Consider the following 15,000-nt stretch of genomic DNA (forward strand, 5'->3'; position numbering starts at 1 on the left):
TGGTGGTTTGTCTGACGATCCTACTTGACTTTCCCACAGTGTGGGTGGAGGGGTGGGGTGTGCGGGGGTTGAGTGGGTGGCATGGACTTCTGAGGCTGCGAGGCCTATTGAGGAGAAGGTGTAGACTTGGCTGTCCATCTGCATACAGCAGCTCAGGCTGTAATTGGACCAGAAGCACTTTGATGTGAATTAGCCGTGCAGCGCCTCCGTCTTCATAAAGGACTCAGGGTTTGCTTCTAACAGCTCAATTTAAGAAGTGAGTTCACAGAGTAATTGCCTTTTTTTCCACTTCTGATTGAGTTTTTCTATTTTTTTTTATAGTTTGTTTGGATAAATTCGCAAGGCAATTTGAGTTTTGTTCTGGGAGTTTGTGTGGTAGGGGAAATGGAATTGTGCAGATTACTTTCTGAATGCTGGCTGTGGTTCATCTTTCAATCCCTCCCAATTTATTAAGTACAATTGTAAAGGAATGATAGGAGTACTATTATGTCATGATAAAAGGTTAGCTTGGTCACCAGCTTCCACAGATGTAGCTGAGCAGATTCCACTACTTATTCTCAGAGGTCCCTCCCTTTTCATTCCCAAATATAATCTCCATAAAATATCATTAATATTTAGAGTTTTTATTAACGTCACTATTCACTAGGATGATGATGAGTGTGCATGATCCCGCACCATATTTATTTGTCATGGAGATGTTGCAGTGAAAGGGAAACGGCTAATGAATAACATTTTTGGCTGTGAATATTATTATTCTTAATACACAAAGAGGATCTAAAGGTAGACCAGGAACAAAGATCACTAGAAGATGTGTTCTTTCTTCAAACTGTCCTGTCACTGTTCTCCTGTCCTGCCACAGTTGCCCAAACAAGGGGAGCATTTGTTGGGGGAGTCCTCACGGGGAGAGTTATGCGAGATTGGACGGTATGCTTGTCCAGGCAGCGTGTCTGACTGACAGACGACATGACTTACAACAGGATGGTGGAGCTAAAGGAGAAGGCGTTGGCTCTTGCGGTTATGTCTGTGTGTGTGTGTGTGTGTGTGTGTGTGTGTGTGTGTGTGTATGTGTGTGTTTGTGTGTTTGTGTGTATGACTCAGCAGTATACATAAACAAAGTGACTTAAAAAAACGGTGTTTTGTGTTTATTGGTGAATCATTAATAAAATTGAGCCGGATCTATTAAATATATATTTTCAAATACACCAATTTTGAAATGATTTATATTGAGGGTGGCAACTTCATGTTTTTCCATATCAGGGATCTGCTTCATGAAGATTAGATCTGTGTGGGGGATTATTAATGACCAGGGTGTTTCTGTCTTGCGTGTCCAGGCAGAGCCAGTGATCCTGGATCTGCGGGACCTGTTCCAGCTCATCTACGAGATCAAACAGCGTGAGGAGATGGAGAAGAAGGCTCAGAAAGACAAGCAGTGTGAACAAGCTGTCTATCAGGTACATACACACACACTCACATACACACACGTACGCACTCACACGCACACACACGAGCACGCACACGCACACCACTATCACCACAAGGATCTACAACAGTAACAAACACCCACACACACACACAAACACCCAACACTATCACCATATATATCTACAACACCTACACGATCTATCAGGGACCCACCCTGATCTAGAGCACACACACATACTCACACTCTCACACACACACACACACGCACACACACACACACACACAAACACACACACACACACACACACACACACACACACACACACACACACATGCTGGTACGCCAAGTACACAAACTATTAAATGAGGTACAAACCCCATTGATCAATTTCTTATATGAAACCGTATTAGCAATTGATCATTTCATTGTTCTATAGCTTTTTGAGAATTAGCAGGCATGAATCTGTTTAGCTTCTTTGAGGGTGATGCACCTCTTTTATGGTTTGTATCTATATGACCACTGTGGTTGAGAGGAATATTTGAAACCATTTAAATGTAAAATACATTAAATATATATATAGCCTTTATACTCTGTATTGGTAGTTTGGCATTGTATTTAAGTTGCGCAGTAGACTCCTTGAAACAAACTAATTAAAGTGTAAATAAAGTCAATGCATATTGATGCAGCAGAGTCCTTGAGACCATCTGCCATGTCCAGGCGTCCTATCTCCTCACCGTCATCTTGCCTGCCTGTTATGTGGGCTTCCTCCTCCTCTCTGTCTGTGTCTGATGATTGCTGAACGCTCATCTGAATACAGAGGAGCTGCTAAGCCCTGCTGTTCTCTTCGCCTACTCTTTCTCCTTCACTGGCTTAACTCCCCGCCTCCTCGGCTTCTCCTCTTGTCTCCCCTCTCCTCCTTCTCACTGCTTTGGATCCCTCTGCCTCACTCTCTTTCGATTTATCTTTTTTTCCTTCTCCCTACATCCCTTTATCGCTCTCTTTCTTTCCCTCTCTTTCTCTATCTCTCTCTTTTTGTATTTCTGTCTCTCTCTCTGTCTCTCTCTCTTTTTTTCCTGCTGCCGCCCGGCTGCAGACAATTCTGGAGGAAGACCTTGAGGACCCTGTGTACCAGGTAACTTCCTGACCAATCACAACGCTGCTTTTAACCACTGTATTCTATGTCCTCCCGTGTTTCTCTGTGCACGTCTGCCTGTGTGTCTGCGTGATCCCGTGTGGTTCCCTGTTGCCGTAGGAGGGTTTCTTTTGTATTTTTGTATTTTTATTCAGTTGCTCCTTGTTGTATGTATGGGTGCTTTTTAATTACAATCCAATTCAGGTTTTTTTTAAATCCAAGCCTATTGACGCCTTATCATCTCTGCAATTTATTACCAAAGTTTGTCTCAAATTCCTTTTCTTCAGATTTATTTTCCTGTTTCTTCTCTTCCTCTGCTCCTCCTTCTGCTGCTGACGTTGTAGTACATTGTGTTTGAGGCGGGACATGAACCCATCCGTGACCAATCAGAGGAAAGCATTTATCAGGTACCCACAAGCTGCTCTGCTATGCTTGTGTCTGATTCGTGGAAAAGTGTGTAAGTTAATGAGATATAATAAATAGATTGGAGGCCATGTGTATTCTATTTTAGTTGTTTAGGTTTTTATCTATTTAGTATAAGGGACAAATCCACATACAATAAAAGATAAAGACAAATTAAAGTTGTCCATTCTGTCAGCAAGGCCTACTGACTTTTTGAGAAATATGTCTGGTGCTAAAAAAAACCTGCACACAGTAGAGACAGACATTTTTAAACGACATCAGCTTAGTCATATCTTCTGCCGCACATACTGCATTACATCAAATAGCAATACCCAATACAAGGGTTATTTTAACAAGGAAAGCCTTAAATCCTTTATCTCTAGACAATCTTTCTCTCTCCATTTACTCTCCAGAAGTGAGCGATGACAAGCTTTCTTTAGTTGCCATCTTTTTTGTTTCCGTATTCAAAATACATTTTCTTCCCCACATGAAACAAGAGAATTTGAATCCTAAAATCAAATAGCGTAAAAATGGGAGGACCGGTCTCTGGAGGGGCCTGTAGAGCATTGGACCCCAGGGATGGAAGCCTTTCTCTGGGTGCCCCGCACCCCCCCAAGGCCTGGCTAGACCTCCATCAGCGGGATAGAAAATGGATGAGTTGGTGGGTGGGTGGAGGGGACGTTGAATATATGTGTGTGCTTGTGTGTATAGATGTGTATGTGTGGGTGTGTGGACAGACCCCTCCTCTTTTCTTCCTCCCCCATTTTGCGGTTTCCCGCGGAGATGAAAGAACGAGGGAGAAAGAAAGATTAATCACCGCCTTCTGTTTGATCTTTAAATAAAATGGATGGAAAATAGACTGGGTGCTGGCGCACGCACCACTAGGCACGCCACCAAAACACAGACCCAAACGCATGTATACACATGCATGCGCACACACATAGACACAAACATACACATACACACACACGTAAACACACTCACAAATAAATGCATAGATGATACACAAACGTACACATGCACACAAACACACTTAACCACGCACACACAAACACTCACAAAAACGCATGCAAACACGCACACACACAAACTGAAACACACACACACACACACACACACACACACACAGAAGCACACACACACTCACACACAGACTGCAGGCATTAGAACAACAATGCGCAACCAGCGGTCCACAGAGGAACGAACATATGAATAAAGATGCAATGTTCTGGATATAAATATTGGAAGGGAGTAAACAAGTGGCTGTGCTAGAGAGACATCAACATTATTCAGGAGCTAATGGGTTAAGATAGGATAAAGACAGGGAGGGGAGGGTGGCACTGTAGCATTTACAGGATAGTGGTGGAATTACCAAAGAGAGACACATTTAAAACTTATGGTAAAACTACATGTTAGTCGAAACCTGGAGGAAAAACACATCGGGCACTGTGTCAATTACAACCGTCTAACAAAAGGATCCAGGATTTCATAAATCAACGTTTCTCACACACATGGTCAAGCCCCCATGGGTGCGTGACACAGAGATAGTGTGTGTGTGTGTGTGTGTGTGTGTGTGTGTGTGTGTGTGTGTGTGTGTGTGTGTGTGTGTGTGTGTTTGTGTGTGTGTGTGTGTGTGTGTGACAATCTGACAATGTGACTTATTACATGTCTCACGGGGTGATAAGCAGCTGGGTGTTATCCATTCTTTATTCGAGATGGAGAGACAGCGAGTGGAGAGAGGGATGGGAAGGCCCGGAGACAGTGAGGGGGAGAGAGAGAGAGAGAGACAGATACCCAGATAGAGAGACACACACAGACACAGCGTGGGACAGAGAAAGAGAGAGAGAGACCCAGTATCAGACAAAGAATGTTGATCAGATTAGAGGGATAGCACATTGATTAGCTTGGATGACACATATACACACATACACACACACACACACATACACACGCACACACACACATACACACACACACACATCCACACGCCTACATCCTATGCTGTGATGCTCACTTGAGAGGGAGTTCTGGAGATAACGGAATGTGTTGGCTGTTCTCTGATTCTGATTGGCCCCCCCCCCCGACCCCGTGTAGGTTCCAACCAGTCAGCAGAAGGAGGGAGTCTATGACGTCCCAAAGCGACACCCAGTGAGTGACTGTGTGCTTTGCAAGTGTGCTGTTCAACCCAGTTCCCCCCCCCCCCCCCCCCCCCTCCCACCCCCAACCCATGGTCAGACAAACCTCTCAGTGGTTCAACCTCCATATCTTTACCAATCTTTATATCTTCAGGTATATTAATGTCAGGCCACCATCAGAGAAAACATCCCCAGGTTATTTGTCCTGTCCCACGTCCCCCCATCCCTCCCACAAGGTGAACCCAGTTCATTACCATCCAGTCAGTCAGGTCCCTCCTGAGAGGTTTGCCGGGACCCAGCGCTGTGTGTATGTGTGTGTGTGTGTGTGTTTGTGTTGTGCTGCTCATTGTTGTACTGCTGTTGTTGTTATTGTACTACCGCTGTGCCGCTCCTGCTCTGTGGAGATGTTGTTGTGCTGGTGTGTGTGTGTGTGTGTGTGTGTGTGTGTGTGTGTGTGTGGTGAACTATCCCTGTGCTGCTCTGACGGCTGTGCTTGTTCCTAGTATTTGTATAAATGTACTACCAGAGATGTGGACTCGAGTCACATGACTTGGACTCGAGTCATGATTTTGATGACTTCAGACTTGACTTGATAAAATTACACATGACTTGCGACTCGACTTATACTTGACTGCTATTGACTTGAGACTTGACTTGGACTTTGCCTCTTTGACTTGTAATGACTTGACATGTCTTGAGTCAAAAACATTTATTGTTTTAGATATCTAACATATTTGCCGCTTGGAGGGCTGGGCTAGACACCCAAGACGCATTCACATCCGTGAAGATGAAAAAAATAACAGCGAGCGAAGACAAATCTACACTTTATATTCTTATCGGCTGCGTTTTGATTTAATCCAGTTTAAGAGTTAAACCATGTTGGTGCAACCCAGCCTAAGGCTGGGTTTGGGTTTCATATCGGCTGCGTTTTGAGTTGGTCCCATTGAAGCTGTCTGGCCAGCCTCGGACACTTAAGGCCCCGTTTACACAAGGACGCTTGAGGGTAAAAGCGACCAAATATTTTAACGGAAGTGCCTTTCGTTTAGACGGTGACGGCGTTTTTGGGGCTTAAAAACACAAAAATCAGAAACCACCCTTCAGAGTGGAAAACTTGAATACGCTCCGCCGTAGCGTTTCAGTCTACACTGCCAAGACGCAAAACTCTGCTCAGATCTGCTCACGTCGCATACGCGTTTACGTCACATACAGCGCCAGTACAGGGAAATAAACAAACATGTTGGGTTATTTCCATGCGTCGGATCGTCAAGCTGCTCTTGCTAGTCTAATATGCATTCTGTCCTTCGGAGGAGACGTAAAACCGAGGTCCTGACTCACTGAGGTCATAAAAGATCCCAAGGCACTTATCGCAAAGAGTAGGGGTTTCCCCGGTGTCCTGGCCCAACCAGGCTCATTCAATCTGGCCCCCTAATCATCCTCCTGTATAATTGGCTGACTTATTAATTCCCTCACTCTCCACCTCAAGCTGGTGTGTGGTGAGCGTTCTGGCGCAGATTGGCTGCCATGCATCACCCAAGTGGGTGCTACACACTGGTGGTGGTTAGTGAGGTCCCCCCTTCACTGTAAAGCGTCTTTGAGTGTCTAGAAAAGCGCTATATAAATTCAATGCATTATTATTATTATTATTATTATTATTATTATTATTATTATTATTATTATTATTATTATTATTATTATTATTATTAATAATAATAATAAACTTACAGGAGTCTTTCCACGAAATGTACAGGATATGTACAGATAGTATTACTGAACAGAGAAGGATCTGTAATTATGTTTTGGTTTTCGCGGCGCAGATAAGAGAAGGAAGATTCTACGCATGCGCTCAGACATGGCGATGTTGTGTGATTGTGTATCACAGCACCACCTAGCCGCCTGACATGCATACCCAATCGAAATCCACACACTTTTGCGTCACCGTATGCGCGCATATTTCCTCCCGAAAACGCTCGTCTAAACGCGGAATAAAAAGTGAAGACGCGACGCCACTTTTGCGTCTTCTGTTCAGACCGTCATCATGTAAACGTAACTAATGGTGCGTTCACATCGCTGGAAATATGGAGAAAACATTTTCGCGACGTCGGAAAGTTCGCGTGAACGACACCTCATGACGCTGTTATGATTCTACTTCCATTTGGTAACTCGGGCCAAATTTTGATAACAGAGTTTCCCAGTTGGTGACGTATGGTTTACTAGTGACGTGCATGAGCATGGCGGAACATGAACGTTTTACTCAATATAAAAGAATCAACCATCATATCACATACTTTACTATTGATTGATGTTGTAACGTCTGTTGGCATGACTTTGCTCAGTTTTAAACGTTGTGTACTGGTAAACAAGCTCTAGATAAAGGCAAGTGTTGCCTTCCAGTGGCAATACTGTATGTGCTTCTCATAAAAAAAAACAAAAGGATAGTAGGTAATAGGCATCAAGAAAATAAAGGCATGCAAAGTTGAAACTGATCCTACTAAGTTCTGTTTAGCTCAGTTTTTATCGGATAAAAAAGCCCTGCTTTGAAGAACTTTTACATTCCCAACCGGTTTCCCAAGTGCACATGAACGGTTGCTGTCGGGAACACGCGTAAGCGTGAGCGTCATCACTGGCGAGCCGTCTCGTTATCACCAGGAGAGTGAACACGCCTTAAACATTTTTCCGTTTACCTTCGTTCAAAAAATTTAACAAATCTACACACTCGTATCTTCAATAATATCTAAACGGAATTTCGGAATTTTCGAATTTTTTCCATTTATCCTTTCTTCAGAATCACAGTTTAGGTTTCATATCGGCTTCGTTTCAGTTGGTCTCATTGATTTACGTTGACGCTGGAGAGGATGTTTAGCAGTGTTGTCAGATTGGGCGGTTTTTACCGGCCTATTGGGCTACATTTTGAGGACGTTCAGGCAGCGTTGCCAGATTGAGCGGTTTTTCCCACCCTATTGGGCTACTTTTAACAACATAAGATTTCGGCGCATGCGCATATCATAACACATTTGAAGACAGAATGAACGTATTATAACTGTATTGATAAGAAATGACACTGTACATTAGAGTGATATGTTGTGAAATTATGATTGATAGCCTAATAATGACATTGTTAGGTAAAAAAACAGTGACTTGTTCAAGACTTGAAAAAGTTTGGGACTTGGACTTGGACTCGACTTGGCTTTGGTGTGACTTTGACTTGGACTCGACTTGCCTTTCCCTGTCTTGACTTGGGACTCGACTCGGACTTGACTGCTAAGACTTGGGACTTACTTGGGACTTGCCAAACAGTGACTTTGTCCCATCTCTGTGTACTACTGTGTGTGTGTGTGTGTGTGTGTGTGTGTGTGTGTGTGTGTGTGCGTGTGTGTGTGTGTGTGTATGTGTGTGTGTCTATTGGGCTCCCATCCTTATTTGCACGTATTCCTAGTTGTGCCTTGGGCCTGTGTGTGAGTGTGTGTATGTGCTTGTGCATGTTGAGCTAGGTGAGGGAGCCCGGCTCTCTCCATGTGTTCCTGCCATGACTGCATGGGAGCTGTCTTGATATAGCATGCCAGTCTGGGGTTCGCTGCTGCCAGTGAATGTAATATGTGCCCGCATGATCTTATTGTGGCTTCCTCAGAATGCATATTTTGTCATTGGCTGTGGTTCTTTAATGGACACGGATTACATGTAACAATACAGATGTGCTGGGGTTCATGGGTGCAAAGCAATAACATGGGATGTGGAACACTGCCTTCTCCATGTGTCATGTCATATCAAGTATATGTGCAGGTCTGATTTACATAAATCACATAATATGTTTTTTGGGTATATGTGTCGGTGTGTGGGTCGGTGTGCATTCATGAGCCTTTAATAACTAGTGTGTGATTCTCTACTTCCCTTGTTACTAGGGCACCGTGTCTGTTTTAGTGGTCCTGCAGTCCGTCCAGGGTGCCTCCTCCTCCCCCCCACTGTCTGTCATTTTGTCTGTCTGGCCGTCTGTCTGTCTTGGGTGGGGTGCTGAGCTGCACTCCTCTAGTGGTTCAGCAACCAAGCAGAGATCTATTCTGTCAGATGGGGCACACTGACTCAGTCTCCCACCACTGTGGTTCCATGTTTTCCCTCTGCCTCCACTAAGAGGCTTACGGCATGGGTACTCTCTCACCCTCTCTCTCTCTCTCTCTCTCTCTCTCTCTCTCTCTCTTTCTCTCTTTCTCTCTCTCTCTCGCTATCTCTCTATCTATCTATCTATCTATCTATCTATCTATCTATCTATCTATCTATCTATCTATCTATCTATCTATCTCTCTCTTTCTCTTTCCCTCATTATATTTCTCTCTCTGCCACTTTCTCTCTCTCTTACTCTCTTGCTCTCTCTCTTTCTCTTTCTGTCATTCTATTTCACTCTCTCTCTGTCCCTCTTTCTCTATCCCTCTTTTTTTCTCTCTTTCTCTCTCTCTCTCTTACTCTCTTGCTCTCTCTCCCTCTCTCTCTCTCTCTCTCTCTCTCTCTCTCTCTTTTTCTATTTCTGCTCTCCCATGCTTCACACCCTGCTGGTGGCTATTTCTATTTCACTCTCTCTGTCCCTCTTTCTCTCTCTATCCCTCTCTTTCTCTCTCTTTCTGCTCTCCCATCCTTCACACCCTGCTGGTGTTGTGAGATGCTAAGCTACCTGATGTACCCTAGCGTGGCACTGTGTACATCATAACGAAAAAATCCAATGTTGATATCTCTGACTCTTAGCTGAACGATATGACCCCACATCTCCCTCGCTTCAGTTCAACTCCAAATATGATTATATCATCTCTTCCAACCTTAGCTTGCAGGGAAATCCAAATCTCTTCATAAAGTCATTAATCACTCACTCACACACATACAGATTCTTGTTCTATTTACATTTTTGGGGTTGGGTAGTCCATCCAGGTAATGTATCCTGACCCGCACAGTAAAACTAGATGAGACATGTTTTGCGCCTGCAGGCAACACATGCAGGGTTACTGCATCACGTTGACTTCCCGTTTCTGCACTTGGAGGTCAACCTATGCACATCATCATGGCAGCTCACTGGTGGGTTGATAAATAAAGCACAACTGTGAATGAGTACCTAAATTGGCCAAAAATAAGGTTTACCTCAGAATAACCTTGAGTGGGTGTGTTTGTGTGTGTGTGTGCGTGTGTGTGTGTGTGTGTGTCTGCGCAAAGTGATCAGTCAGACTGCAGGGGTGCAGCAAGGTGGCTTTAATTAACAGGGCTGTGTTAATTGTCCGCGGAACACACATGCCCAGGTAATTACCGTTTCCCTGGAGATGGCTAATTGATAAGTGTCATCCTCGGCGATAAGGATGAAGGGGCAAGCAGTGAGGTGGGGGAAGGCATGATGTGCAGGGTGAAGTGCCAGTTGGCAGAGATGAAAAGGCTGGGATGGACAAAGAAACAGATTGATGGGGGAACATGAAAATAAAAGAGGAGGGGTGAGGAAAGAGCGATAGAGAAACGTTATGGCAAAGATGGGTGGAGCCTTATTTTTATCCAACTCCTCCTCCTTCTACTACTACTTTTCCCCCAACAGTGTGCTTTATAATCCAGCCTCTCGCTACATCGCTGCCTGGCTGTCATGTCCTTCTTTCTGTCTCGCTCACCAGGGTTCCGTACATCGTGGCTTTACAGCAACAATGGGATTTAAACCCGCTCAGAGCGCTGCGGTTTGAAGCAACCCGAGGATGAGTGTGAAAACCACTTTAAACCATTGAGTTAGGTCTCTGTGTCTGAGAAGATCCCCCTTGACAGGTCTGCAGAAAAACCTTAGCAAAATTCTTTTTTGTGTGTGTAGTGGTGTTGGTAAGTGTGTGTGTGTGTTCCTGCGCATGTGGTAAATCTGTGTGTGTGTGTGTGTGTGTGTGTGCGTGTGCGTGTGCGTGTGTGTGTGCGTGTACTTGTTTGTGTGTGTGTGAGTGCAAGTATGTAAGTGTGTGTATGCGTGTGTTTCTGAAACGGCCTTTGTACACGTGAAGGCATTGTGATTGCTATCCACCAACAGTAAATTGTACACCATCCTCTTGCCTTTCTTCTTCTTTCCATGTGTATTCAGAACCACACTGTTTTTGTATCGCCAGCTTGTTTTTTGTGTTTTTGTCTGTCTATTCCATCTGTTTGTCCATTCACCTGTGCCATCTGAAAAAAAAGGGTTGTGATTGCAGAACGGGCAGCAACAACCTTCTCATAACCATGATGATGATCATCATCATCATCATCGTCATCATCATCAGCCACCATCCTCAGAACCACCACCTGAACCTGCCCAGCCACAGGGGGCAGTGGCAGACCTGATAGATTTAACCTTTGGAATGGTGACCCAGGTATGGAACCAGCAACCCTGCCTTCCTTCTCTTGAAAGATAAATGTTTTACTCTATGGTTGCCCCTGGCAACTGCTCCTTTGAACTCCAACTCCACCTCCCCCCCACCTCAGTAAATCCTTCTATTTACTTATTGTCATGAACTAAGAACATTGTGATTCACCCCTGACTGTTGACCCCCTGGAGGCGTTTCAATGGCAACCAGATCTAATCAGGAATAAGGGTTCACATAGAAAGTTTCCTTGCCAGAAGCAGTTGACTGTGTGTATGTGTGTGTGTGTGTGTGTGTGTGTGCGTGCGTGTGTATGTGTGTGCATGCCTGTATGTGTGTGCCTGTGTTTGTGTGTGTGTGTGTATGTGTGTAACTGCCTATGTATGTATGAGTCTGTGCCTGTGTGCGTAGCGGCCTGTATATCCGTGACATTGTGTGTGTGTGTGTGTGTGTGTGTGTGTGTGTGTGTGTGTGTGTGTCTGTTTGTGTGTGTGTGCGTGCCTGCGTCTGTGTGTAAGTGTCTGTATGTGTGTATGTGTGTGTGTGTGTGGATGTGCCTCTGCGTATGTGACTGTGTGTGTACACGAGGTTGGACCAACTTGAGGCAGAGGTAAGTGGGGCGTATTGAGAGGAAGTAAATCACCGCACACAAACGTCAAGCGGTGGTTCTCGCTCTGAACACACGCAAAGGTCATTTTGTCCATCAGAGATTTGTCTGGGCCAATACCGGGTGGAGTGGTGGACGGGGATGAAGGGTGAGGCGGGTGGAGGTTTGTGCAGGGTCAGTGGTTCATTCCAGAGAGTCAAGATACTCTCCACACGTTAATAACACATTCATAAAGACCCTGGCATTACCCTGCAGACCGTGACCTGTCCACCCCTTACCCCATCATTCAACATGGCTGGGGCCAAGGCCCCGGGGTATAGAGACGGTCCATAAATCCATAAACGTCCTTCATATTTACTTCTCCCTCGTAAAGCCAATGCCAATAGCAAGCCTTCTACTGAAACAATGTATTATGTTAGTGGATTACCAGCAACGGCTCAGATATTGACATAGCAGTCTGTAATTATTCAGTTACCAAAGAAAAAGGATATGTATGCTCTTTAATTATTTGGCAAATTCTGTTCGTGGCGCTAAAATGATGTAATTGCCCAATTGGAGGTATCTCAGATATCTAGTGTATTGTGCTGCCGTCTCCTAGCGACCTTGTCTCTGTCTCTCGCTCCCTTTCTCTCTCAAACATGATCCTCATTTAGAAGCACGCTCGTCGATCCATTTTCTGATAGACAGACAAGAAGAAGTTTCCGGTCTATGTGTGACCTATGAGTTTAGCGAGACAAAAGAAGATATTCCAAGAACATTCATTATCTCAAAAGAAATTACCCGCATCTGTGATTTATGATAATCTCTGACCATGTGTGCAAGGCTTAAATTCCTTTTAACTACTAAAAATAGACTTCCCTTAACTTGCCACCGGGGGTTAAGATATTATTAATGTCGGAAAGGGAAGAGATGAAAGGAAATGATCGCAGAGGGGGGATGGTGGGGGGAGGGGGGTTCGGGGGGAGGAGAAAAAGTTTAAGTATGAAAGGGAAGTGCAGACAGTCTAAAGGCTGATCACATATAAATGCCTTTCTATCGTAATCCGGTCCTTTGATATCCCTATCCTTTAGGACACACCGTGTGCTAATGCCAAAGAACAAGAAGGGAGTATTTAGGGTATTGCCATGGAGACGGCGTACTTCTTCAACTTAAAAGCCAAAAGAGGTCAATAAAAAGTGACTATCGGTTCTTGTGTACATCCCTCAGCTGCCCTCAGCTGCGGGCTGAGGGATGTACACAGAACTGGACCCAGCATTAGAGTCAATCTGATGTACCACGCCAGCCTAACCAATCATTTCATTCCATTGCCCCATCTCACCATGACCTCATCATCCCCTCTGCTGTGTGGGGATGTGGTTGTCACTGTCCCGTCCAGAGGTAGGCACCGGGCACATTGCCCTCCTCCTACGCATGCTGTGCTGCGCGCCTCGCTGTAGCATGCTACACTGTGCACACTGTGCATGTTGCAACGGAATGAATATCTATGTCCCCAGAGTAATACTCTCTGTTGGTGTGGTTTTTCTCTTAGTTTTTTGTTTTCCATCAGTTTCTTGACACCTGGCCATTCCTCTGTGCTCTTTTTGCTTCTCAGAATATTAACCAACTAGAGCTTTTTGGAGACATGTCCACTCCCCCGGATATCACCTCTCCATCCGTGAGTAGCATGTTTGTTTCCGTTGACTTATTTTCCTGGTGTTGGGTAGCATCCATTAATGTGGATCCGCAGAGAATGAGAACTGCAATACCCATGCTGCAGTTCTTCGCATTCATCTTCTCCTGTGTTGGGGACCTCTACTCTCCTGACCTACATACATCTGTGCATGTTCAGGACAAAAACATTGTAGTTGTTGTTGTCATGAATACGTGTCTGCTCTCTGATCAACCCTCTCCTCTCTCCATCCAATCGTCACGGCTGAAGACCCCCGCCTCTCCCGCCAATACCCTGCTAGACCCCTCCCTGGGCCTGCAGCCCCCCTCAGAACTCTTTGCCTCTTTCAGCCCCACCTCTTTGCCCTCAGGTAACACCCTGCTCCGTGTGCGTCACTTACTCATGCACAGACACACAAGCACGCGCGTGCACACATACACACACACACACAGGGCTGGAGAAAACAAATACACATCGGGAGATAAGGACAGTTGAACAGGAGGAAGACATAAGAGAGAAAATTGATTAAGATAAGAAGAGCAGAAGCAGGTAGGTGGGTAGGAGGGAGATAGAGAGCCGGAGAGGGGGGGGATGATAAATGGAGATGTGGAGGTTGATGTGGTGGGAGGGTTGGGGAAGTGGAGAAGAGGTTGCCATGCGTTGAATATGAAATGCTTCATTTAGTGCAGGCCCGGGCATTTCTGCTTTACCTTTGGCTCAGTTTTACTGGGCCGGTCAGCAGGGACGTAATAAACATGTGGGGATGGCTGGGGGAGAGACTCTTTGGTATGCACGCTGCTTCTGTGGATTACACTGCTGCGCTGCGCTCTCCTCCTCTCCTCCTCCTCCTCCTCTCAGACAGTATTATAAACATGTTTCGTCCTTTCCACTCCTCGCCTTTAAAGTCCTCTCTTCTCCTCTCTTCTCCTCTCCAATTTCTTACATGCCTATCGTTCCATACCTCCCCACTCTCCGCTATTATTAAATCCTCTCTTCTCCTCTCCTCTCCTCTTCTCTCTCCTCTCCTCTCCTCTCCTCTCCTCTCCTCTCCTCTCCTCTCCCCTCACATCCCTTCTACTCACTTCTCCTTCACACTTTCCCTTTTCCTCTCCTAACGATCTGCCAAGGAGGTGCATAAAGGCCTCTGAGCATTATGTGCTGCCCTGTTTCTGTATCATAACATTTGGTGGTGCAGACAGGAGAGGCAGTGTGTGAGTGTAATAGATAGAGAATAGTTGTGCTGTACATCAGTCAGAGTGCATCAAATAGAGAGGTCTGTCCATTCATAAGGCCTGCCTCACGAAAAGGGATTATCCCAGTC

General features: G+C 45.2%; 1 protein-coding gene across 1 annotated transcript in view; it reads left to right on the top strand.

The window, feature by feature from the left end:
- The window catches only part of dab1a (DAB adaptor protein 1a), a gene marked incomplete at its 3' end in the record, with an annotated part of 105,925 nt that overhangs the window by 86,785 nt on the left and 4,140 nt on the right, over positions 1-15,000 (top strand). The window contains exons 6-12 of the mRNA XM_079740607.1: positions 1,332-1,451; positions 2,517-2,555; positions 2,900-2,962; positions 5,052-5,105; positions 11,275-11,433; positions 13,623-13,685; positions 13,950-14,049. Of these exons, the coding sequence (XP_079596733.1) occupies positions 1,332-1,451; positions 2,517-2,555; positions 2,900-2,962; positions 5,052-5,105; positions 11,275-11,433; positions 13,623-13,685; positions 13,950-14,049 (598 nt within the window). The remainder of the gene's footprint in view (positions 1-1,331; positions 1,452-2,516; positions 2,556-2,899; positions 2,963-5,051; positions 5,106-11,274; positions 11,434-13,622; positions 13,686-13,949; positions 14,050-15,000) is intronic.

Source organism: Pollachius pollachius, assembly GCF_949987615.1.
Source record: "Pollachius pollachius genome assembly, chromosome: 7".
Classification (NCBI taxonomy): Eukaryota; Metazoa; Chordata; class Actinopteri; order Gadiformes; family Gadidae; genus Pollachius; species Pollachius pollachius.